This window comes from Aquarana catesbeiana, linkage group LG02 (assembly GCF_042186555.1).
Source record: "Aquarana catesbeiana isolate 2022-GZ linkage group LG02, ASM4218655v1, whole genome shotgun sequence".
In the NCBI taxonomy this organism is placed as follows: Eukaryota; Metazoa; Chordata; class Amphibia; order Anura; family Ranidae; genus Aquarana; species Aquarana catesbeiana.
Genome location: NC_133325.1, coordinates 301,123,637 through 301,148,186, shown reverse-complemented (window position 1 = coordinate 301,148,186; position 24,550 = coordinate 301,123,637). Strand labels below are relative to the sequence as shown.

At 39.9% G+C, this 24,550-nt stretch overlaps 2 protein-coding genes across 4 annotated transcripts in view; one reads left to right on the top strand and one right to left on the bottom strand.

Moving 5' to 3' along the window:
* Positions 1-23,704, top strand: part of PLCXD1 (phosphatidylinositol specific phospholipase C X domain containing 1) — an 80,102-nt gene extending 56,398 nt beyond the window's left edge. Inside the window, exons 6-8 of one of the 2 annotated variants that reach the window (XR_012241594.1) lie at positions 2,569-2,749; positions 14,170-17,153; positions 17,293-23,704. Coding sequence is in view for 1 of the 2 variants with exons in the window: in XM_073614591.1 (XP_073470692.1) it covers positions 2,569-2,749; positions 14,170-14,414 (426 nt within the window). In the remaining variant the exon portion in view is untranslated. Of the gene's footprint in view, positions 1-2,568; positions 2,750-14,169 lie in introns of both variants that reach the window. The other variant, XM_073614591.1, reaches the window with a different exon arrangement.
* GTPBP6 (GTP binding protein 6 (putative)) overlaps positions 16,584-24,550 on the bottom strand; it is a 78,013-nt gene continuing 70,046 nt past the window's right edge. For both annotated transcript variants that reach the window (XM_073614589.1, XM_073614590.1), the window contains exon 10: positions 16,584-17,087. In XM_073614589.1, coding sequence (XP_073470690.1) covers positions 16,964-17,087 — 124 coding nt within the window. In that variant the 3' untranslated portion in view covers positions 16,584-16,963. The remainder of the gene's footprint in view (positions 17,088-24,550) is intronic.

Here is a 24,550-nt window from a genome sequence, read left to right as displayed (position 1 = left end):
TAAATCTGAGGGGAAGATCTGAAATGAGGGGAAGCTCTGCCGATTTTATCATCCAATCATGTACAAGCTAAAATGCTGTTTTTTATTCTCCTTGCATGTCCCCCTCGGATCTACAGCGATTGCACTTCCAAGTGCACTTACAGTGCACTTGTAGTGCAAAGTGGATTTGCCTTTCGTAAATAACCCCCTATGTGTCCATGCATACAGTACATAGGCTGTTATCAGCATTTTTGGCAGGAGCGTTTTCTGGCTGGAAAAAAACCCCCAGAACTAGTGGGTTTTAATGGGAGCTTAAAAACGCTGGAAAAATCGGCTATTCTGCATTTATCAGTGTTTTTGAGCCTTTTTTAAGCTTTTGTGGGAGTATAGTTTTGCTAAAAAAAAAGATAAAAAACGCTACTGCAGAAATGCTGCTAAACTCATTCTACAGCTACAGCTTTTTACAGCTAACGCCATTGGTGTTTTTATAACATCCATGAGGCCTAATGACCGCTGTGATAGCCAGTGATTAGCAATCACAGTGATCACTCAGTAAAACCTACCCCTGTACGCTTTCTCCTCTGAATGGAGAAAAAGATACATTGTATCTTTTTCTCCTAGTCAGAAAAGAGTGTAAAAATTGAAAAAAATAAATAAATGAAATAAAATGGCTTGATGGCTATATTAGTGTCAGGGCCCATGTCCTAGACCTAGGGTCAGTCTGTTTTAGGTAGGATTAAAACATTTTTTTTTATTTAGTGTCAGTGTATTTTGGATTAAAAAAAAGAAGCAAAATGCACAATATTGTTCAGAGATCTGTGAATGAATAAACTACAAAGTCCTGTCTGCCATCGTGGCAGACGGATGGACTTACAGTTATCAGTGGAACACGAGTGCAGTAATCACCGTACTAATAGTCCATTGACACTTCCTCCAGCTCTCTAACTGAAAGCCTGTATTTCTGTATGTGGAGCAAGTGTGGCATTGCACCCCAGAACCACTGATTGTGGGCGCAATGCTTTGCAGGCTCCTGTGTGATAAAAATAGCTAGTGCACATTTTTTTGTTTGCAAAAATATGTGCATTTACTATTTCTTTTATTCTTAAAGTTGAACCTAGTCTTTAAAGCAGGCCCTCACCTTAAAATAAAAGTTGCTCTAATCGTTCTCCTCCCCCCAGCCATCTAAATTGTATTTTGTTTTTATGGTACACGTTTCCACTTCCTCAATCCTTACCTAGGCCTGCCTGCAGCCTCCTAGACAAATTTCATACCTCCCTGGAGGCTGCAAGGATTGGTCACCCTCCACTTTTTGGTCTCACGCATGTACAGTGGGAAGCTGGCTTATCAGGAATTAGACACCCCCGGGTCCCAAATCCAAGATGGTGGCTCCAGAGACTTGCAGCTCTGAGAAGAATCACCTGTGTGCAAGACAATGCTGAACTCCAGACAAGTACAGTAAAACCTTGGATTGGGAGCATAATTTGTTCCAGAAACACGCTTGTAATCCAAAGCACTTGTATATCAAAGCAAATTTCCCCATAAGAAATAATGGAAACTCAAATGATTTGTTCCACAACCATTTATTCATAGGTCCTTCAGTTTATAGTCCATATAAAAAGATTATAGTAATGTGATAGGTTGTGTAACCATAAAATGTCCATCCACAAATGGAAGCCTCCACAAGGGGATTAGAAGCAAAATCCAGCAGGAGCTACAGAGTATAAAAGAGAAGCGAGGAGCCTCTAAGTGTAGTAATATGGATACATTTAATGAAGGTACAACATTTAGCAACTCACATGGTTGATTATCAAAAGAGGCACATAGATCTTCCTCCGCACAGCCAGCTCTCACCCATGTCAGTCTGAAATCATGACCGGAAAGACTACTCTGCAGTAGAGTGATCTGAAAGCGAGGCTTGAACCGCTCTTGGAGCGCAGAGTAGAAGGGATGACGCCGATGGCGGTGAGGAGGATGATTTATGTGGACATCTTTACCCCGGATGCCGGCATACTTAGATGTGCCTCTTTTAATCATCAACCATGTGAGTTGCTAAATGTTGTACCTTCATTAAATGGAACCATATTGCTACACTTGGAGGCGCCTCTCTTCTCTTTTATACTCAGTTGTGAGATGACGCTACTTGTATATCAAAACATTGCTTGTATATCAAGTCAAAATGTATTTAAAAATGTTGCTTGTCTTGCAAAATGCTCTCAAACAAAGTTACTCGCAAACCAAGGTTTTACTGTATCTGTTTCCTTAAAGGAAGCAGCTACGTTATTTGTAGATGATATTTAATTTTCATACACCATGGTGAGGTACCTCTTTAAGGAAATCATTCCCCATAGTAACCAGTCTTCCTACAGCTATTCTTACAGCGCTGATCTTCTCTTCAAATTTCTTCATGCAAGAGATTTTAAGCAAATGCCTTAACACTAAATATGCAATCTATTTTGTAGATTGTGTTAGTGCGTTAGAAATTATGTTTTTTTTTTTTAGCCACACTCAAAAGGCCTACATTTAGGAGCTTCAAAGAAAACTTTGTATTGAAAGAGAAATAGCCACTAATTGTTTACTGTGTTTGTCTAGGAACCACCTACACTAAGGAACATGTGGAAAAAAGGATTCCAAGTTATTGTTTCTTATGACAACAATGTGACATTAAAAAATGTGCACCTGTGGCCTTCTATACCTTACTGGTGGGCAGACACAACAAATAAGCACTCCTTGATTAACTTCCTGGAGAAGAAAAAGCACTCGGGACGACCAGGTATGATTTTATCTTACAGTTGTAGAAGAGCAATTGATACTATTGCTGCGACAGCAACAGTGTATGCAATCAGCTCACTCTGAAATGCTTGTCCACCAAGACCAGTTAAGGGATGGTTACATTAAGTGCCATGTCTTAAAATTCTAAGAAAAAAATGACACATCAAGGGATGAGACAATTTGACACCTATTTCCCTTAGGCCGGCCATACACAGTTCGAATCTCGGCCAGTTCAGAATGAGGTTTGAACCATTAATGGGCAGGCTGAATGTACCAAGTTCATAGTTCAATCGATCAACTTGGATACAATTAGCCTGCAGGTTTCGCTTACAATTATTACAAGGGGCTGCTATAGCTGCTAGCAGTAATCGCTGTCTTCTCCTGGCAGGGACGGCTTCCCCCACTGTGAGCAGACAATGGCTCGGCAGGAGGGATTCCCCTGTCAACACGGTCTGTGTTGATGGGGGAAATCGAGCGAATTTCTTTCTTGGAACCCCAGGTTGCAGGAAAGAAATTTGCTCCGTGTATGGCCTGCCTTAGTGGAAGTGATTATAAATTATCTGAAATGCAACTGTCTAATAAGATATAAGCACAGTGAGGACTCTGTTCAGCTTTTTGCCATGGAGTCAGAATATTGACCAAATTTAATCGGCTAAATAAGACAATATGAATGTAAGAGTGGCTTGAAAGTGCTTTGCAACAATAAACTCAAACACTGACGAAATCATCTTAGTATCTAATTCAATGCAGTCTATAATAATTAAGAGAATACAGTATAGTTTTATAAAATAAGACAGAACTAAAGTCTGTTGGGGCTCTCGCCATAATGTGCAAGTATGCATAACAGATTTGCATACTATGGCACACTTATACCGAACATGCACTCCTCCAATGACAGATCCAGACTCTGGTCTGTTGGTCACTCATTACATCCTTCCCAACACTTGTCTCGGTCCTTGGGATACCAAGAATATTAACAAATTGCTAGGAGCAAATAAGACTTTCCATGTCTCTTCTGCTGAAAAACTAACTTTGTGGGGTTTCCTCTATTTACTCCAGTTTCCTCCCACACTCCAAAGACATGTTGGTAGGTTGATTGGTGCCCATCTAAATAGTGTTTGCTTGTGTGTATGTATGAATGTGAGATAGGGACTGATTTGAATGGGCAGTATGTAAAGCGCTACGTAAGCGCTATATAAATTACCTGTAATAAGTAGACATCTAGCAATTTTTAATTGTGGGACTTTAGTTCCACTTCAATGGCTTCAGCCCCAGAAGATTTTACCTCCTTCCTGACCAGAGCAATTTTTGCGATTCGGCACTCCGTCCCTTCAACTGACAATTGCGCGGTCGTGCGACGTTGCAACCAAACAAAATTGGCGTCCTTTTTTTTCCCACAAATAGCTTTCTTTTGGTGGTATTTGATCACCTCTGTGGTTTTTGCTATAATAAGTTCCCCTCAAAAATATATAAAAAAACAAATTTTTTCCTCAGCTTAGGCCGATATGTATTTGTCTGCATATTTTTGGTAAAAAAAAAAAAACACGCAATAAGCCTTTATTGATTGGTTTGCGCAAAAGTTATAGTGTCTACAAAATAGAGGATAGGGCATATGCCCGTGTTCTCTGCCTCCATGACCTCCAGGACACGATACGAGCAGATCTTTCGGTTCATGCATTCTGACAATGAACTCTGTCGTCATCGGGGTGACCCTGAATACGATCGGCTCCACAAAATTCAGCCCCTCGTAAACCACTTCAACCAACAGTTTGCAGCCTTGTTTACTCCAGATCAAGTTGTCTGCATTGATGAGTTCCTGATTAAGTTTTCTGGCAACTTGTCTTTCAATTAGTATCTTCCCAGCAAGCGTGCCAGATTCGGGGTCAAGATGTATAAGCTCTGTGTCAGAGCAACAGGCTATACATATAGTTTTATGGTTTACGAGGGCAAAGATAGTCATGTGGAGCCAGAGAACTGCCCAGACTACATAGGGAGCACTGGTAAGATAGTGTGGGACTTGGTGTCACCCTTATTCGGAAAGGGGTACCACTTGTATGTGGACAATTATTACACGAGCGTGCCACTTTTTCGTAATTTGTTTGATCATGGAATTGGCGCATGTGGCACCGTGCGATCCAATCGCCGGGGCTTACCCCAGTGGCTTGTGGATTCCCGTCTTAGGCTGGGGGAGAGAGCCTGCTTTAGATGTAATAACTTGTGCGCAGTGAAGTGGAGGGATAATCGGAATGTTTTCGTTCTGTCCTCCCTTCATGCAGACACGACGGTCCAAATTCAAACAGCGACTGGTGTTGTGGAGAAACCCCTCTGTGTCCACGAATACAACCTTAATATGGGAGGGGTGGACCTCAACAACCAGTTGATGGCGCTGTACTTAATTGCCCGTAAGGCCAGATGCTGTTAAAAAAAAAAAGTGTCTGTATACTTACACTAATTGACTCTGCTGAACGCTTATGTGCTATACAAAGCGTCAGGACGAACTGGATCCTTCCTTAAATTCCAGGAAGAGATCATCACAGTCCTTCGGTTTCCAGACGGTGCTGTGCCCCATCTTCCCAACACAAATGCAGTTAGCCGGCTGCATGAGAGGCATTTACTTATGTCCTCCCTGGTACCCCTACCCAACGATCACGAAAAGAAAATGTCATGTCTGTAGGAAACACGGATATAGGTGTGACACCCGCTATTATTGTCCTTCCTGTCCTGACCATCCTGGTCTTTGCATCGGTGAATGTTTTGAATGCTACCACACACTAGTGGAGTATTAGCGTAGGGTATAGCACTGCACAGACTAGGACACATTTTCACAGGGCCTCCAAAGATGCCATCGTATTTTGAGAGACCCGAACCGTTACAAATAAAAGTGTAAAAAAAAAAAAAAAGTATATATATATATATATATATATAAATAAAATAAAAAAGCCAAAAATAGTTGTCGTTTTATTGTGTTCTCTCTCCCTATTCTCTCTATCGTTCTGCTCTTTTTTACTGTATTCTTTGCTTAACTGCAATGTTTTACTGTTACTATGTTTTATCATGTATGCTTTTTAGGTATGTAATTCTCTTATACTTTACTGTGTTTTATTGTTAACCATTTTTTTGTTTTCAGGTATGCCATTCAGCTGCAGCACTGATTTATTTATCTTGACAGCAACAGAGTTTGCTCCCACGATAGGTAAATCAGCAACTCCAGCGCTGTCGGAGGTGATTTCATTACCACTGTAAAAATAAAAAACGGTGCATGTATGTCCATCATTAGAAGTGTGTGGATGCAGGGCAGTATTCCAATGGTGGGCATACCCACCGATCAATATCTTTTTTTCGTTCAGCCCACAGGCTGTATGAAAAACAAAAAAAAACCAAAAACATTACAATATATGCCCAACAAGGAGCAGCAACGTACTGATATGTTGCTGGACTTTGAGTGATTATACCAGAATGATGCCTGCAGGTTTATATATTATCTTTGTATTGTTCTTTTCAGCCAGCAGTCAGCTTTCATGTAAAAACAATCCTAGCGGCTAATTAGCTGCTAGACTGCTTTTACAAGCAGTGGGATGGAAGGTACCCCCCCTCCCCCCGTCGTCTTCCTTGGTTTTCTCGGGCTCTCCTGTCCCACCAGGGAAGCCGATAATGCAGCCGGTGGTTCCGCCAGCTGACCATAGAGCCGATCAAAGATCAGAACGATGCCAATCATCTCTATGGCCTAAGAAACCGGAAGCAATAAGCATTTCATGACTTTGGTTTTGCCAGATATAAACAGCGCCATTGGGAAAGCATCTTATTACACCAACCTTGGTGTGGTCAGATGCTTTGAGGCCAGAGGAGAGATCTAGAGTCTAAAAGACCCCAATTTATTTATTTTAAAGAGTACCTGTCACTACCTATTGTCATCATTTAAAAAAAAAAATGAAAGGAACAGTGTAAAAATAAAACAAACAAAACATCCCTGTCGCAAGCGTCAGTCCTGTGTCATATGTAAACAGCAATTGCACCATGAGGTATTACCGCAAACGTCAGATCGAGGGCAGTAATTTTAGTGTAGACCTCATCTGTAAATCTAAAGTGAAAATAAGATAAACTGGCGCTCAGAGGCAGTGAAGCAATTAAAATAAAAAAATATATAATTAAAAAGTCATAAAAAAGTCATATACTGAATCAATACCGGTGTAGCATGAGAGATGTTAATCGACATTGACAGGTGCTGGGAAGCAGTCCATAGTTCAGGAAAAAAACCATAAGGAATAAACAGTATGTGGAAGACACCGGATATGAAATTTATCTTGTGGGACACTGTATCCAAAGTTCACGAAGGGCAGCTCTTCTCTGGAGTGAAGTCAGCTCAGATCCATCAAAGACAAAAAACAAAAGGAGAGGAGCGCCGCTAAGTAGGTTGATTTATTAACAATTGACAAATAAAAGTAACCACTTACATGTAAATACGGTATGTGCAGCAAGAAGGTACATTCCAAAGTGGGAAGGTAGGAGGACAATCATCGATTTCCAGGGACGCCCCAAGCCTAAGCCACAATCTGACGGGAAGCCAGGACAGAACACAGTCTGTCTGCGCAGAGGAGCGGAGCAGCAACCCAGGAAGCGGCTGGTGATGTATAGTGGTAGGGAAGAACACAACGCGTTTCTGAACTTGCGCAAGGTTCGTACGGCACATGCGCGCTCCTTTTTCAAGTGTAAGGTAGGGGAGAAGCAAGGAGCTATTTATAGCAGGCCTCTGCCGACTGAGAAACACTCACAGCTGATGGATTAACCAGCGGTGGGTGTAACCTAGACCATAATGTGTAATCAGGAAACTCTAAGTATATAAAAGATATATGTATGTGACATACAAAAATTGTATTAAAATCTATATGTATGTGTATATATGTTCTCTAAAAATACGTGTTATACTAAAAATTCAGATAATTCTATGAAGGAAACCCTAAAGAGGCTACCAAAAACAAAAATTAAAATTATTTAAAATTAGTGACTAAAAACATAATTGTTACCATAAATTACACTATTATGATAGTATATTATAGAAAAGGGACGGTAAATGACCAACATAGCAAAATATAAGGATAATAATGATAATAATGAGATAGAATGATAAAATAAAAAAAAAAAATGCATATGCACGTAATTAAATAAAGGTCAAAACGCTATACATAATGTGCACAATATACTAGATATCACGCACATAAATGGTACCGCTGGTAGTTAGTACGGGACATATATGATATGTACTGATTCTGCAGAAAATGCGACGTATGCATGCAACCATAATCGCATGCACACAAGTAGTATCACGAAGGTGCGTAAATAGGGATATTGATAAACATTACTAAATCACCAATTTTAACCGGCAACATAAACAAAGAATAAACACTGGAAAAATTATTCAGAGCATTTAGAGGATGGTATTAATTTCAAGTTCCTCGTTGAGTCCATTAGGGGCAAGCGTGTCAAGGGTATAGATCCAGAATGTTTCGCGTTCGCATAATCGCGAAAATCGCTCAGCTTCAGATAGACCCTTAGGTATGGATTCGATGACCCAGACTCGAAGGCCTATTGTGGAGCGAGCATGATACTTTAAAAAATGGCGTGGCACACTATGTTTATCGCAACCTAGTTCCACCAAACGGCGATGCTTGCCAAAATGCTGTCTTAATGGGCAGATGGTCCAGCCTACATATAAGAGCTTGCAGGGGCATATGAGGCAGTACACCACATAATCGCTAGAACAATTGTGGAATTTGTCAAAGGAGAAGAGTCTAACTTTATGGGTAAAACTCTTTTGTCCATGATTGACAAAACCACAAGTCAGGCACATTGGTTTATTGCACCTGTACATTCCTACTAGAGGAATAAGGCAGAGAGGATTATCTTTAGTTATGCGTTTTAGCTTGCTGGGTGCTATTTTGTTTTTCAATGTAGGGGCCCTTCTATAGGTGACCTTAGGTCTTTGGCGCAAGGTAGTATTCAAATGGGGGTCTTGCTTTAAAATGTTCCAATGTTTATGGAGTATATGTTCCATCTTTCTGTATTGACTATGGAACCCTGTAATAAAGCGTACCTCTGACTCTTCCAGGGGTTTAATAGTCTTGGGTTTCTTGCCTGGAAGATACTGGTTGTACGCCTGTTCTATCAATGGTGGGGGATAACCTTTCTCTGTAAATTTATTTTTGAGATGTGTGCTCTGAGTAACATAATCGCAAATTCTTGTGCAGTTTTGCCTGAGTCTGCAGAACTGTCCTTTCGGAATATTGTTCTTCCACAATGGATGGTGGCAGCTGTCATAGTGCAGGTAAGAATTTCTCACAGTGGCCTTAGTGTAATTGCGAGAAAAGATTCTATCGCCTTCATGGTTGAGTTCTAGATCAAGGTAGGCCAAGGTGTCCCTATTCCAGACTGCTGAAAAGGAGAGCCCCTGGTCATTGGTGTTACAATGGATGACAAAGTCATCAATCCGGGAGGGGGAACCATCCCAGATGATGACGATGTCATCGATATAACGACCGAAAAAGACTATGTGTTGGGCAAAGGGATTGTTATTCCAAATAAACAAATTCTCCCAATGACCCATGGTCAAGTTGGGATAAGATGGGGCAAAATTGGCACCCATAGCAGTACCATGGGTCTGTAGGTAGAACTGGTCTTCAAAATGAAAGTAGTTATGAGTGAGGCAGAATGACGTCGCATCCAGAATGAAGGCAGCCTGTCTGGTATTGAGCATGGGGTCTGTTAATAAGAAATTCTGCACTACCAATAGCCCCACATCATGTGGGATGGACGTATATAACGAGTTTACGTCAAGGGATAACCAGGAATAGCTATCAGTCCAAGTATAGGGAGATAGAAGTTCCATCAAATGTGTGGAGTCACGTATACAAGACTGTAGAGCCTGAGCCAAGGGTTGCAAAAAGGAGTCTACATATAGAGAAAACCCACTAGTGATGCTGTTTATGGAGGCCACAATGGGTCTACCAGGTGGATTTTGTGCATCTTTATGCAATTTAGGTAAATGATAAAAATAGGGTGTGCTGTAGAATTCTTTACGTATAAAGGCGGCCTCTTTTTTATCAAGAACACGATCAGTAATAGCGTGTGTGATGAGGAGCTCAGCTTCTATGCGAAAGGAGGGTAGGGGGTCACAAGGCAATCTTTTGTAGGTTTTACTATCAGAGAGTAGCCTCATAGCTTCAGCTACATAAGCGGATTTATCTAGAATGACAATTCCTCCACCCTTGTCAGCTTGTCAAGATCTGGGTTATCTAAAAATTGTTTTAGGGAAGTTAATTCTCCAGAAGTTAAATTATGCTGACTATATTTTTTAACTGTTTTTTGACAAAGTTCTTGAAAATCTGCAAACACAACCCTATAAAAAGCTTCCAAGTAAGGTCCCTTTGATTTGGTGGGATAAAAGGAAGACTTTGGTTTCAATGATGTGTGTACTACTGGGGGAGATGTTTGGAGATGCTGTGTGAATAGCCTCATAATTAGAGTCAATACCAGCCAAATCCTCATCCTCAATTTCATCATTATACACACTAAGGGGACTATCGATAAGCTCCTCCAAGTTGGTATCTGTTGGCATAGGGGAAGGTGAAGTAGGAAGTTCAGTAATTTTATTGGATTGTATATGAAAGAATCTTTTTAGGGTAAGGTTTCTAATAAACTTATTCAAGTCCTTAAAAAGCTGGAACGAATTAGGTTGTATGGTTGGAGAAAAACTAAGACCCCTACTGAGCAGGGAGGTGTCCTCTTTGGTTAATACATAGGAAGATAAATTAAATAACTTTATTGTTTCTGTAGTTTGGCGGTGGTGCTTTTGTCTATGGCGTCCTCCCCTACATCCTTGTCGGTGTATTTTCTTTTTTGTCGAGATTTTAGGTGAGTGCCCCTGTCTAAAAAAGGAGAAAAGGAAAGGGAAGCAGAGTGAAGGGGTATTTCACCTTTCTGAAAATCACCTAACAAGAGATCACGTGAGGAGGAGGGCGGGTTATTATTATTATCACTATTGTCGCTAATGGGATGTCCAATGTCTACAATAATGGATGAGGAAGCTCCAGGACCAGGTAAAGTACAAGTGGTAAGGGAGGAGGTATTAGGACAAAATGAGATGGAACTTATTCCTCTAGTAGGAATGTACAGGTGCAATAAACCACTGTGCCTGACTTGTGGTTTTGTCAATCATGGACAAAAGAGTTTTACCCATAAAGGTAGACTCTTCTCCTTTGACAAATTCCACAATTGTTCTAGCGATTATGTGGTGTACTGCCTCATATGCCCCTGCAAGCTCTTATATGTAGGCCGGACCATCTGCCCATTAAGACAGCGTTTTGGCAAGCATCGCCGTTTGGTGGAACTAAGTTGCGATAAACAGTGTGCCACGCCATTTTTTAAAGTATCATGCTCGCTCCACAATAGGCCTTCGAGTCTGGGTCATCGAATCCATACCTAAGGGTCTATCTGAAGCTGAGCGTTTTTCGCGATTATGCGAACGTGAAACATTCTGGATCTATGCCCTTGACACACTTGCCCCTAATGGACTCAACGAGGAACTTGAAATTAATAACATCCTCTAAATGCTCTGAATGATTTTTCCAGTGTTTATTCTTTGTTTATGTTGCCTGTTAAAATTGGTGATTTAGTAATGTTTATCAATATCCCTATTTACGCACCTTCGTGATACTACTTGTGTGCATGTGATTATGGTTGCATGCATACGTCACATTTTCTGCAGAATCAGTACATATCATATATGTCCCGTACTAACTACCAGCGATACCATTTATGTGCGTGATATCTAGTATATTGTGCACATTACGTATAGCGTTTTGACCTTTATTTAATTACGTGCATATGCATTTTTTTATTTTATCATTCTATCTCATTATTATCCTTATATTTTGCTATGTTGGTCATTTACCGTCCCTTTTCTATAATATACTATCATAATAGTGTAATTTATGGTAACAATTATGTTTTTAGTCACTAATTTTAAATAATTGTAATTTTTGTTAGCCTCTTTAGGGTTTCCTTCATAGAATTATCTGAATTTTTAGTATAACACGTATTTTTAGAGAACATATATACACATACATATAGATTTTAATACAATTTTTGTATGTCACATACATATATCTTTTATATACTTAGAGTTTCCTGATTACACATTATGGTCTAGGTTATACCCACCGCTGGTTAATCCATCAGCTGTGGGTGTTTCTCAGTCGGCAGAGGCCTGCTATAAATAGCTCCTTGCTTCTCCCCTACCTTACACTTGAAAAAGGAGCGCGCATGTGCCGTACGGACCTTGCGCAAGCTCAGAAACGCGTTGTGTTCTTCCCTACCTCTATACATCACCAGCCGCTTCCTGGGTTGCTGCTCCGCTCCTCTGCGCAGACAGACTGTGTTCCGTCCTGGCTTAGGCTTGGGGCGTCCCTGGAAATCGATGATTGTCCTCCTACCTTCCCACTTTGGAATGTACCTTCTTGCTGCACATACCGTATTTACATGTAAGTGGATACTTTTATTTGTCAATTGTTAATAAATCAACCTACTTAGCGGCGCTCCTCTCCTTTTGTTTTTTGTAAATCTAAAGTGGTAACCTGTAAAGGCTTTTAAAAATGTATTACCGCCTGTGCACGGTTGCGAGCAATTTTAAAGCATGTCGTGTTTGGTATCTATGTACTTGGCATAAGATCATCTTTTATATTATACCAAACATTTGGGCACTATAGTGTGTTTTAGTGCATTAAAATTCAAAAGTTTTTTTCCCCCAAAAAAATTGCGTTTGAAAAATCACTGCGCAAATACTGTGTGAATCTGTAGGGTCTTTGCTTTAAAAAAAATATATATATATGTTGGGGGGTTCAGAGTAATTTTCTAGCAAAAAAAAAAAATTTTTCATGTAAACAAAAAGTGTCAGGGCTTTGTTTTCAAGTGGTTAGAAGAGTGGGTGATGTGTGACATAAGCTTATAATGTTGTGCATAAAATACCATGACAGGTCAAACCTCCCCCCATTGACCCCTTTTTGGAAAGTAGACCCCCTAAGCTATTTGCTGATAGGCATGTTGAGTCCATTGAATATTTTATATTTTGCCACAAGTTTTTTTTTTTTTTTTTTCACAAAGTTGTCACTAAATGATATATTGCTCAAACATGCCATTGGCATATGTGAAATTACACCCCAAAATACATTCTGCTGCTTCTGCTTAGTACGGGGATACCACATGTGTAGGACTTTTTGGTAGTCTAGCCGCATACAGGACCCCGAAAAACCGAGCACCACCCCTTCAGGCTTTCTAATGGCATAAAATGGTGATTTCACTCCTTACTACCTATCACAGTTTCGGAGGCCCTGAAATGTCAAGATAGCGCAACCCCCCCCCCCCCCCCCAAATGACCCCAGTTTGGAAAGTAGACATAACAAGCTATTTGCTGAGAAGTATGGTGAGTATTTTGCAGCTCTCATTTATTTTGGAAAATGAAGAAAGAAAAAGGAAAATGTATTTCTTTTTTCAAAACTTTGTGACAAAAAGCCCGATCTGCAAAATACTCAACATGCATCAGCAAATAGCTTGGGGTGTCTACTTTCCAAAATGGCCGATAAATATGTCAAACGCAAATGTGTTGGATCTTTGGGGTGCACACCCTAATGCAATAGGCTGCACACACCTATGGAAATATATAATTTCAGTGACAACTTTGTGTAAAATTTTTTTTTTTTTGTCATTTTTCAATCATTTGTGACAAAAAAAATACAGTTATTCAATGTGCTCAACAAGCCTCTCAGCAATTTCCTTGGCGTGTCTACTTTCCAAAATGGGGTCATTTGGGGGGGGGTTGTACTGCCCTGTCATTTTAGCACCTCAAGAAATGAGATAGGCAGTCCTAAACTAAAAGCTGTGTAAATTCCAGAAAATGTACCCTAGTTTGTAGACGCTATAACTTTTGCGCAAACCAATATACGCTTATTGAATTTTTTTTTTTTACCAAAGACATATGGCTGAATGCTTTTTGGCCTAAATTTATAACTAAAATAGAGTTTATTGTATTTTTTTATAGCAAAAAAGTAGAAAAAATTTCTTCAAAATTTGTTTTTTTTTGTTTATATTGCAAAAAATAAAAATCATAGGAGGTGATCAAATACCACCAAAAGAAAGCTCTATTTGTGGGGGAAAAAAAGGATGCAAATTTCGTTTGGTTACAGCATTGCATGACCGCGCAATTACCAGTTAAAGCAGCGCAGTGCCAAATTGTAAAAAGTGCTCTGGTCAGGAAGGGGTAAATCCATCCGGGGCTGAAGTGATTAAATACTAGAGTTTTAAAACTATTTAAATATTTTTCTAGGTCTTGCATGCTATTCTAAATTTTAATATCTTATAATATTCCTTTTACAGGTGAATTTTTTGTTGCTGGTCTTAATTTGACAGAAAATACCTCATATGTCTTAAAACACCCTTTGGGATCCATGAAGAAATTAACTTTGCCTAAACTCCCGTTCCTGAACAGCTGGGTGCAGAAGCAACATCCTGGATTTAGCAAAGATGCCACAAACATCATTGCAGAGGACCTCATTGGCTCTAGCCAGTTTATTTCTGATGTTATCGACCTCAATCAGAAGCTGTTATTGCATAAAAAATGACAATAGACTGTCAATACAAGTTATACTTTTGCTGCTCACAAAACAGGAACAGTTACGTTTGTTGTAAGTTTTAGATTTCTTCATCATGTTTTCTTAACTATGCATAACTTCCTACTTCCTTTGTACCAACAAGCCTATAATGAGGTGCTAGGATGGCTCATTTGCATTCCTAGTATCTGTGGTTGAAATGTCCTAGTTAGGTCATTGTGCTTGCAATTTAAAATAATTTGTCATACAAAACTGATTATTCATTCTGGTGCTGAGAGATAAATGTTTCTAAACTGTACCTATTCAGCCACATAGTAATAACATGAAATTAACATCTTGTTAACATTGTGAGTCACGTGTTACTATATAGTATTAGCAATCAAAGCAAAACTAAGGTTGCTTTCACACTGAGTCGCTTTACAGGCGCTATAGCGCTAAAAATAGCGCCTGCATAGCGCCTGTAAAGAGCCTTTCCTCTCACTTCCTTCCTCGCCCGAGTGCTTTCAACACTGGAGTGGTGTGCTTACAGGACGGTAAAAAAAGTCCTGCAAGCCACATCTTTGCAGCGTTGTAGGAGCGGTGTACACAACGCTTCTAAAGCGTCCCTGCCCATTGAAGTCAATGGGCAGCGCCGCCGAGCTGCAGCGGCGCTTTGCCGGCAGTTTTAGCCCTTTTTCGCCGGCTAGCAGGGGTTAAAAGCGCCCTGCTAGCGGCCGAATAGCGCCGCTAAAACGACGGTAAAGTGCTGCTAAAAATAGCGGTGCTTTACTGCCAATAGCCCAGTGTGAAAGCAGCCTTAAAGTGGATGTAAACCAGATTAATGAAATTTGAGCTGGGCACATATATCTGCAGTGTTCTGTAAACTCTCTTCAAAGCCCTGTCTCTCCTAGCTTTGTGCTGCTCCGTTGGTCTGTTATCAGCCATCAACATTTGACAGGCTCGGAGATAGAAGTGTGTGTTGGAGGCAGTTGATTATCAATCAGCTAAACTATACACAGGCAACCTCTGCATGTGTTGAAGGGGGAGGGGGTGCCTTTCCTCCTATCAGCTGTCTCAGTCTCTCACAGTGTCTAGCAATGATCTCCTCCTACAGGGGAATCAGGAAGTGAAAATTCTAACTGAACTTGCACTTTCTAAACAGTATATCAAGGTGAAGACAGCAGATATACATGTAAAACTTATGTAGGGAGATTTGTTTCATCCCTGTGTATTATCTGCGGCTGTTCACTTCACTGGGTATATGGAGGGTTTACAGCCACTTTAACAATAGGCAATGCTAACTGTTGACGCTATATAAATCCTGTATAATAATAATTTCTTTGGAAAATTAACTGCTAAGCTACCTACTGAAATGTAATGAACTACTGAGTTTTAAATGCTCCATTGTTTTAATTTCTATGGTGCTTAACATTTACCCCCCTGTAAAAAGTTTGCTGAATATCTGGTCATAAATCTTGCATTGCCTAATAAACACAGCTGCTAGCTGCAGGCCCTAAAGGGCAGATTACTTATGGATACAGAGATAATCCAAGTTCAGTCCAAAGAGAAGATTAAAATAAAGTCAGTGATAACAGTAACACCTCAGTGCAATCAAGGGAAACGATGACAAGCACCATCATGCATACATTAAAGTTCCTGGTTCCACCAAGCCTATGCAGCACAATGAGGAGTTCAGCTCCTGGTGTATTATGGAGGCTGAGATTGGCCAATACACATACCCATCCATACAGCAGTGTGATGGACAGAAGGCTGTGAATACACCAGGGAGAAAATGAAGGCACCGATCAGCGGCTGGAAACCAACAAATTAAATGGACGCCCTGCGCACACAGAAGACACCAGATGTGTTGTCAGCGTTAAGCCAAGGATATGGTCGAGAGAATAGGAACAGAGGCTGGAGAGGGTCAGGAATCTTCTCTCACAAAGAATAACGCGTTTCAATCCTTGTCAAAAGGAAGAAGCAGTTTGCTTTGAAACACATTCTGTACACAAACCGTGCAGTAAAGCCATAGTTGCAACAAGAAATTTTTTGACAGTTTAGGAAAGTTATAGCAGCTTCAGATTGTGTGTGCAGTTGTCAAGGACCCCTGCCCAGAGAAGGGGAAAGACCTTTGACCTCGCCACAAATTCTGCTTTTCTGTACTGTTACAATCCCCTTATGTTGAAAATATGCAAAGAAACATTTGATCATATCAGTTTAATTGTTAAACAGGTTAAGCCACTGAATGTAAACCACATCAAGATTTATGAAAAAATAGGTTTTATTCTTTTACAGGACAATGCTAATATAGTTGTATCAGGACACTGAAGATTCTTTTAAGAAACCATTCCTTTACAAATTAACACCCCCCTCCCCAGGCTTCTGCAGGCATAACCTGTTTGTATAGTGCCTAAAGCCTTTTTTAAAATTTTATATATATATTTTCACCTCTGTTCAAAATATTTTGAAATAGCAATTAGCAATAAGTGCACTTCACATTCTAGGACCACAATATTTTGAAACAGTAGGAAAACATTCTAAGTGCACTTTAAGCCCTAGGTTATTAAAAGTAGTGCAAACGTTCATTTACAAAACAGCTTTCTGTATTTTCCATATGTGGCATTGGTTATTATAACAAGCACATCAGCTGCACCGTCTTCTGGCAGTACTTTCACTTCCTGTACAGAAGCCTCTTTGTAAAGCCAACTAAGAAAAATAACAGAGAAAAATATCAGAACAGGTAAGGCAGTTATAGTTCCACCACTGTCCCAGGTTACAATGCTCTATAGCAGTGATGGCGAACCTTGGCTCCCCAGATGTTTTGGGACTACATTTCCCATGATGCTCATGCACTTTGCAGTGTAGCTGAACATCATGGGAAATGTAGTTCCAAAACATCTGGGTTGCCAAGGTTCGCCATCACTGCTCTATACAATGAAAATAAACGACAGCTGAATTAGTGTGCATGAAGAGGCCCAGATCTGTGAAATGTATCATTGTATGAAAACACAAGTACATTTATACAGACAGTAATATCATAACCTATAAAGGATACGGTCTATTTATCCTATGTTGCAATATATAAAGTAAGAGTTGCAATTAAAGGGGATTATTGCACATTGTGTGCAACTACAGAGGTAGTCTATTCAACATGTTCACACCTCCTATGCTATCCATATACAGTAGCCTAGTGCATTGACTGGAAGGGAAAAAAAAAAACCAAACAAAAATAGCTTCCTCCATCCACACAAACAAGGTGGATGTGGAATCTGCCCACCACCACCAGTATTTGGACAGCTGCACCCCCTGCTTTCATTAATATACTTATCAGTGGCTGAAGCTGATTAACCACTTCAGTACCGGGCACTCTTACCTCCTTCCTGCCCAGGTCAATTTTCAGCGCTGACACACTTTTAATGACAATTGCACGGTCACGCAACACTGTACCCATATGAATTTTGTTCACACAACTGGAGCCCTCTTTTGGTGGTATTTAAATCACCACAAGGTTTAAAATTTTTAGCAAAAAAAAAAAAAAAAAAGTACCAAAAATCTAGAAAAAAAAAAAAACATTTTGCAAATAAATAATTGTTCCTTCATAAATTTAGGCACACAGTACAAATTTCCACCAAAGGCCCCCTTTTTTGAAAAGTAGACAGTCTAAGGTATTTCGTAAGCGGCATGTTGAGTTTTCTGAAGTTGTAATTTTTTGGAAAATGAAGAAATACTCTCACTGCCACCGATGCAGTACAGCTTCATCATATAACTGGTGTGGCGGTGGTGAGGGACACTGGATTGGTGACAGTCCGAAAAAGAAAAATTGTAATAATTTTCAAATTTTTTTTTTAACCGCTTCCCCGTTATACTGCGGCAGGTTGGCTCCCCTGCGTAGCTCTACGTCAGCTCGCGGGGTCGGGGTAGCAGGCACGCCCGCTGCAGGGGTGCCGATGCTCGTGGCTGACGATCACGATGACCGCCAGCCACGAGCGATCATGAGCAGGACAAAAAGAACAGGTGACACACACACACACTTCCCTGTTCTGTTCTGACAGGAGTGACAGATCGTGTGTTCCTATTAGCTAGGAACCACGATCCGTCACTTCCTCTAGTCAGTCCCCTCCCCCTTCAGTTAGAATCACCTCCCAGGGAACACAGTTAACCCCTAGATCGCCCCCTAGTGTTAACCCCTTCACTGCCAGTGACATTTTTACAGTAATCAATGCATTTTTATAGCATTGATCGCTGTATTAATGCCAATGGTCCCAAAAATGTGTCAAAATTGTCCGATGTGACCGCCATAATGTCACGATAAAAATCGCAAATCGCCGCCATTACTAGTAAAAAAATAAATAAAAATGCTATAAATCTATTCCCTATTTTGTACAGGCTATAACTTTTGCGCAAACCAATCAATATACGCTTATGTATTCTTCTTCATATTTTTGGTAAAAAATGCTATATCGGCCTAAACTGAGACAAAATTTGCTTTTTTAAAAAAAAAAAAAAAAAAAATGGGGATATTTATTATAGCAAAAAAGTACAAAATAATGAGCGACAATTTTGAAAAAAAAAAACAAAAAAAAACGCTTTTTTTGTTTATAGCGCAAAAATAAAATCCGCAGGGGCTATCAAATACCACCAAAAAAAAAGCTCTATTTGTGGGAAAAAAAAGGACGTCAATTTTGTTTGGGTGCAACGTTGCACGACTGCGCAATTGTCAGTTAAAGCGACGCAGTGCCGAATCTCAAAAAGTGCTCTGGTCAGGAAGGGGGGTAAATTCTTCCGGGGCTGAAGTGGTTAAAACACACTGACGAATGTGCTACCATAGTAACACTGTACTACTCTGGTGAAGTAATTTTTTTTTTTTTTTTTTTTACACATTATGATTGCCCCGGAAGGATTTACCCCCTTAATGACCAGGCCTTTTTTTGCGATACGGCACTGCCTTAATTTAACTGACAATTGCGCGGTCATGCGACACTGTACCCAAATAAAATTGATGTCCTTTTTTCCACAGAAATAGGACTTTCTTTTGGTGGTATTTGATCACCCCCGCGGTTTTTATTTTTTGCGCTATAAAACAGAAAAAATACAGACGACAATTAAAAACAAAAAACAAAAAAAAAAACACACACACACACACACAACACAATATTTTTTACTTTGTTATAATACATATTTAAAAAAAAAATCATCAATTTAGGCCAATATGTATTCTTCTACATAGTTTTGTTAAAAAAAAATCCCAATAAGCGTAAATTGATTGGTTTGCGCAAAAGTTATAGCGTCTACAAACTATATGATAGATTACATTTTTTTTTTTTAACTAGTAATGGCGGCGATGAACAATTTTTAGCGGGGCTGCGACATTGCGGCGGACAAATCTGACCCCAAGTGACACTTTTTGGAGACCAGTAACACCAATACATTAATCAGTCCTGCCGCAGTATATATATGCAGTGGGCAGTCTTTAAGTGGTTAAGACAGTGAACTTCATGGCTATAATGAAGCATTTTACTGAATGAAAAATCGATTCAGTTTGTTTTGTTGCGATTAGCCACAGCTAATCACATGGTACAGATGGGCTGTGATCACACACAGATAACACAATTAGTACAATGAATGACATGAATCGAAGCCATTGTTTACAATTGTCATGTGATCTGCTGTGATTTGTCACATAGTACTGGCAGCGGCCAGTACATTAACAGTCATCGGCTGTGTCTGGCAGACACGGCTTGGGAAAGATCACACCTACAGCATGGCCACATGCAAGGCACCTTCCGTGGCATCCACCCAGAACGACGAAAGTCCCGCTCGGCCATCAAATTGCTATAGGCTGGGCGGGAACTGGTTAAGAAAAAGTTTGACAAAATTCGATCGACTTCTGTCAAATACAGACAGCGACACTGATCAAAATCTAGTCCTTGGTGAACTGGCTGAATTTCAATCAGTGTATGGCCCAGCTTTACTGTAAAGAAACTTTTTAAAAATATGGGAGGTTAAACCTTTTCTTCCAGAGGCAAATGCCTTTGGAATCATTGCAAGTAACCCAAATTTAACTATACGTACTATATATGTAACCATATAGGTAATCATATCACCCTTAAACACCTCACCTCAAAGGAAAACAAATTAATTCTGCCAACCCCCCATAGCCACAGCCCTACATGCCTCTATTAGTTCCAATCAACATTGACACAAAAAAAAAAAAAAAGTGTGGCACTCACCTTTGTATTTTTGGAGGGGGACACAGGCTAGTGCAAACAGGTTTGCCCAAGCAGACTCCAATAACTTTCTTACCATGTAATCCAGTGTGTAAGGTCTCGGTGCACACTTAAAACCGCACACATAAATGATGTAATCCATAGAAATACTTCAAGGGTACTCACTGCTTACAACTCTTTATGCAATCAAGAAAAAAAAATACGTAAGGAGAGTTGTAAGCCATAAGTGTCCTTGAAGTATTCAAGAATTACAGTTTAGTTGCCTCTCTCTCCACTCGCTCTAGTTCCACAACATTTTTGTTGTGAATTTGGTGCCCAAAATTGTCTTACTTATGATTTGTACAGGGTCAGGTTACGTCTTTCTCTCCAAGTCTATACCTGTTTTAAAGAGGTTCACCAGTCTAATTTTTTTTTTAAAAGTCAGCTGCTACAAATCCAGTATCTGGTGACTTAATTATAGGACACTTACCTGTCCAGAGATCCAGCGCCATCCTCACCTGGGCTCATTTTTTTGGGTTCGTATCGCCGGCATCTTAGGCGTCAGCACCCGGCTGTGACAGCTTGTGGTTTCACAACTGACTGCTCGCTGCGCTTTGCCCCCTGGCAAAATTCACGTGCCAAATTGGGTGAACGTCGTCTTAAAGCGGGAACTTTCCTTTTGGGTCAAGCTCTGCTTTAAGAAATAAACTACTAGAAAGTTTCCCAATCAAACAGTGCATTCAGGTCAGCTTGAAGACATGTAAAAAAGGACTTTATTCCACTACTTGGCATCATCTGCAAGTACTAAGAAGGTGCCTTTAATCCCAAACTCTATATCATTTATAAAATCGGGTAAAAAGGTCCAAGCATTGAACTATGGAGTACATTACTAATAACCTTAGACCATTCAGAGTATGAAAGAATACTCTCCAAATACATTCTTTTAGCAAGTTTACTATCCGTTTACAAAACTGAATTATCAAATCAAATAGACTTTAGCTTACACATTAGCCAATAGTGGGGAACTGTGTCAAACACTTTTAAAAAGTTCATGTAGGTTTCACAGCCACTCCTTTGTCCAAGTTGCTGCTTACCTCCTTTTGTGAATCCATCCTGACAATCGTTTGATTGTTTTTTAGTAAAAACTCTCTAGTATCTTCCCAACTATAGATGTAAAACTTAAAAAAAAAAAAAGGTTTGTAGTTAGTCCAGTGGTTCTCAACTCTTGTCCTCAGGACTCACCAACAGGCCAGCTTGCTGCAGAATACTGCAATCTCAGAGCAGCAAATGGGATCACCTGTGATGTAATTCAGTTATCTTACAAACCCAGCCTGTTAAGCCTCGCACACTATCGGATTGCTCGCCAACAAAACCGTGGAATTTTGTCCGAAGGGCGTTGTCCCAAACTTGTCTTGCATACACATGGCACACAATTGTTGGCCAACAATCACGATCGTAGTGACGTACTACATGGTTTTTCAGCTCTTTAGTGCCAACCTTTGTGCTCCTGCTAATTTCCTGTTAGTAGAAGTTTGGTGAGTGTTGATTCACGCTTTTGATTTAGTTTCTGAACGGCCGTTCGTCAACCAGACATGTTGCGGAATCGGAGGAGGTAACGTGTTATTTATTATTGGCCTTGGAGTTATTGCTTTGACATTTTTTTTGGTTGAATAATGATTAGATTTGGTATATGTTCTATATTTTTGGATGCATATAATGCACTTTTTGGTTAAGTTCTATTGGCAGATAGCATGTCTAAATTTTATTTGTTTTTTTTTAATGCACAATAAAAAAAATTGTGGAGAATAATACTTGGCTATGTGTTTTACTTCAAATGACAGTTTGGGAGTAGGCAGTTACATTAAAAAAAAAAAAAATACAATGTAAAATTAAAAAGGGACACCAACATAGTTGAATCTTTGATCTTAAAAACTACAGGATAATGGTGTTGTGGTAACTTGCCCAAAAAAATAAATAAATAAATAAAAATATTATTCTTGATATCACTAGAAAAAAAAAAAGCCTTTGAAAATTTGTTTGCAATAACTCCATCAGTATCACCAGCAAACCAGCTTCATTATTATCCCATTAAAGAAGAAGAGAATTGTGCGCTGCATTTTGAGATTTCATAATTTGCCACGTCACAAACGTTAATTCTCCATTACGAACGCTAGTTTACAAGACCGACCGCTTCTGGCTCGTCCTTGCTTTCGAGCATGCGTGTTTGTACTTTGGACTTTTGTCCAACGGGCTTGTGTACACACGCTCGGAAAATCCAACAGACATTTGTCCGCGGAAAATTTTAAAACCCGCTATCCAACATTTGTCCGCGGAAAATCTGACAATTGTCCGATGGAGCGTACAAACGGTTGGATTTTCCGCCAACAGCCTGTCACACATTTCCCGTCAGAAAATCCAATCATGTGTACGAGGCTTTAGTGGGTCCTTAGGAACAGGAGTTGAAAACCACTAGTTAGTCGGTAAAGACTTTGATCCCCTCTTAAATGTAGGCACCACTTTGGCCTTGCACGAATCCACTGGTATCAAGCCAGAGATTTTGGGGGTTGCGTTTTGCAGCATGCTAATCGTTTTGATTTGATCATTTTTGCAATCCTGTTTTTTTTTTTTCTTACAACCTTTGTTATAATCTTTGTAACTTTCAAATGAAAAACGGGTTCCTTCATTTTATCATCTTTTCTTATTCTGTATTGTTTTTTTTTTTTTCTAACATTGGGCATGAGCCATATATCTTATCATATATCATATAGCTTTTTAGCTAATATAAAACTATTGCCTGTGCATACATTTTGCAGCGTGTTTGGTGACAGTCTATTTAAAACCTTGCCATTTCTGTTCTGTGTACTTTGATGACAAAATAGCCTCCCAGTCTTGGACAGCAGCTCTCGGTATTGGAAAATCACAATATTAAAATTCAGTGTTTTTATCTTTCCAGTATGTGCTTGTTGTTTACAGCCTACATTAAACGAAATCATATTATAGTCACTGCTACCCAGATTTTACTATGTTGACATGTGGAAAAAGCTTTGTATTGTTTAAGATTTGACAGGTCCAGCAAAGCATAAATTTCTAGTTTGCGTTCTATAAACTTTTCCATAACATTGCCTTGTGTAAATTTCTAAAAACTTATTACTACTTTTATCTGCTTGCCTTTTTTTATGATTTAAATCAGTGTTTCTCAACCAGTGTGCCATGAGCACAGGATTCAGTTTGCCCTGGATCAGTGTCATGAGTTATCGTGGTGCGGGCAGGAAGGCCACCAGCACCATAACAACCAAGGACGCACAGCATTATTCGTTGCTATGGTGTTAGTGATCAGCCTGCCCACACCATGGCAATGCAAGCCATTGATCCAGGGCATGCAGGGCCACCCCCAGTTTTCAGACTAGGCCCAAAGCCTGACTCCTCCAGACCTGCTCTTGCCTGCTGCTAGAGCAAAAAGATAGGGCAAAGAGGACAATGTGATTGAGGAGCTCTGATGTATTGAGAGATTTGATGTGGGTCTGTGTGGTGATGGGGTCACTCTGAACTTGAATGGGGGACCTTCTGATGAGAAATAAAATTTTATGAATGAAGTTCCACCTGCGTTCCAACTGATGGTGGAAGTGACGCATCACGGGACCCAGATACGTGCTACGTCACTCCCGCCACCAGTTGGAACGCGGGTGGCGTCCCTGCCATTTCTTATGGGCATGATTTTCATCTTTATTATGCAAGTGCAATCTGTAGTTTTAATAAATCTTAACATTACTGCACTATGAGGAGCCTCTGTTTTTTTCTTTTTGGTTTATATACCATATCCATTCGCGGAATATACCTGCCTTGAGTTGCTGCTTCTGGATAGCTGTCTGTTTTGCTGTTTTTGACAACCTGTCGTGGGTGTCAATTCCGTCCGGTTAGTAGGATACTTACCTAGTAGCTGGTGAAAGGAGACGCATTTCTCTT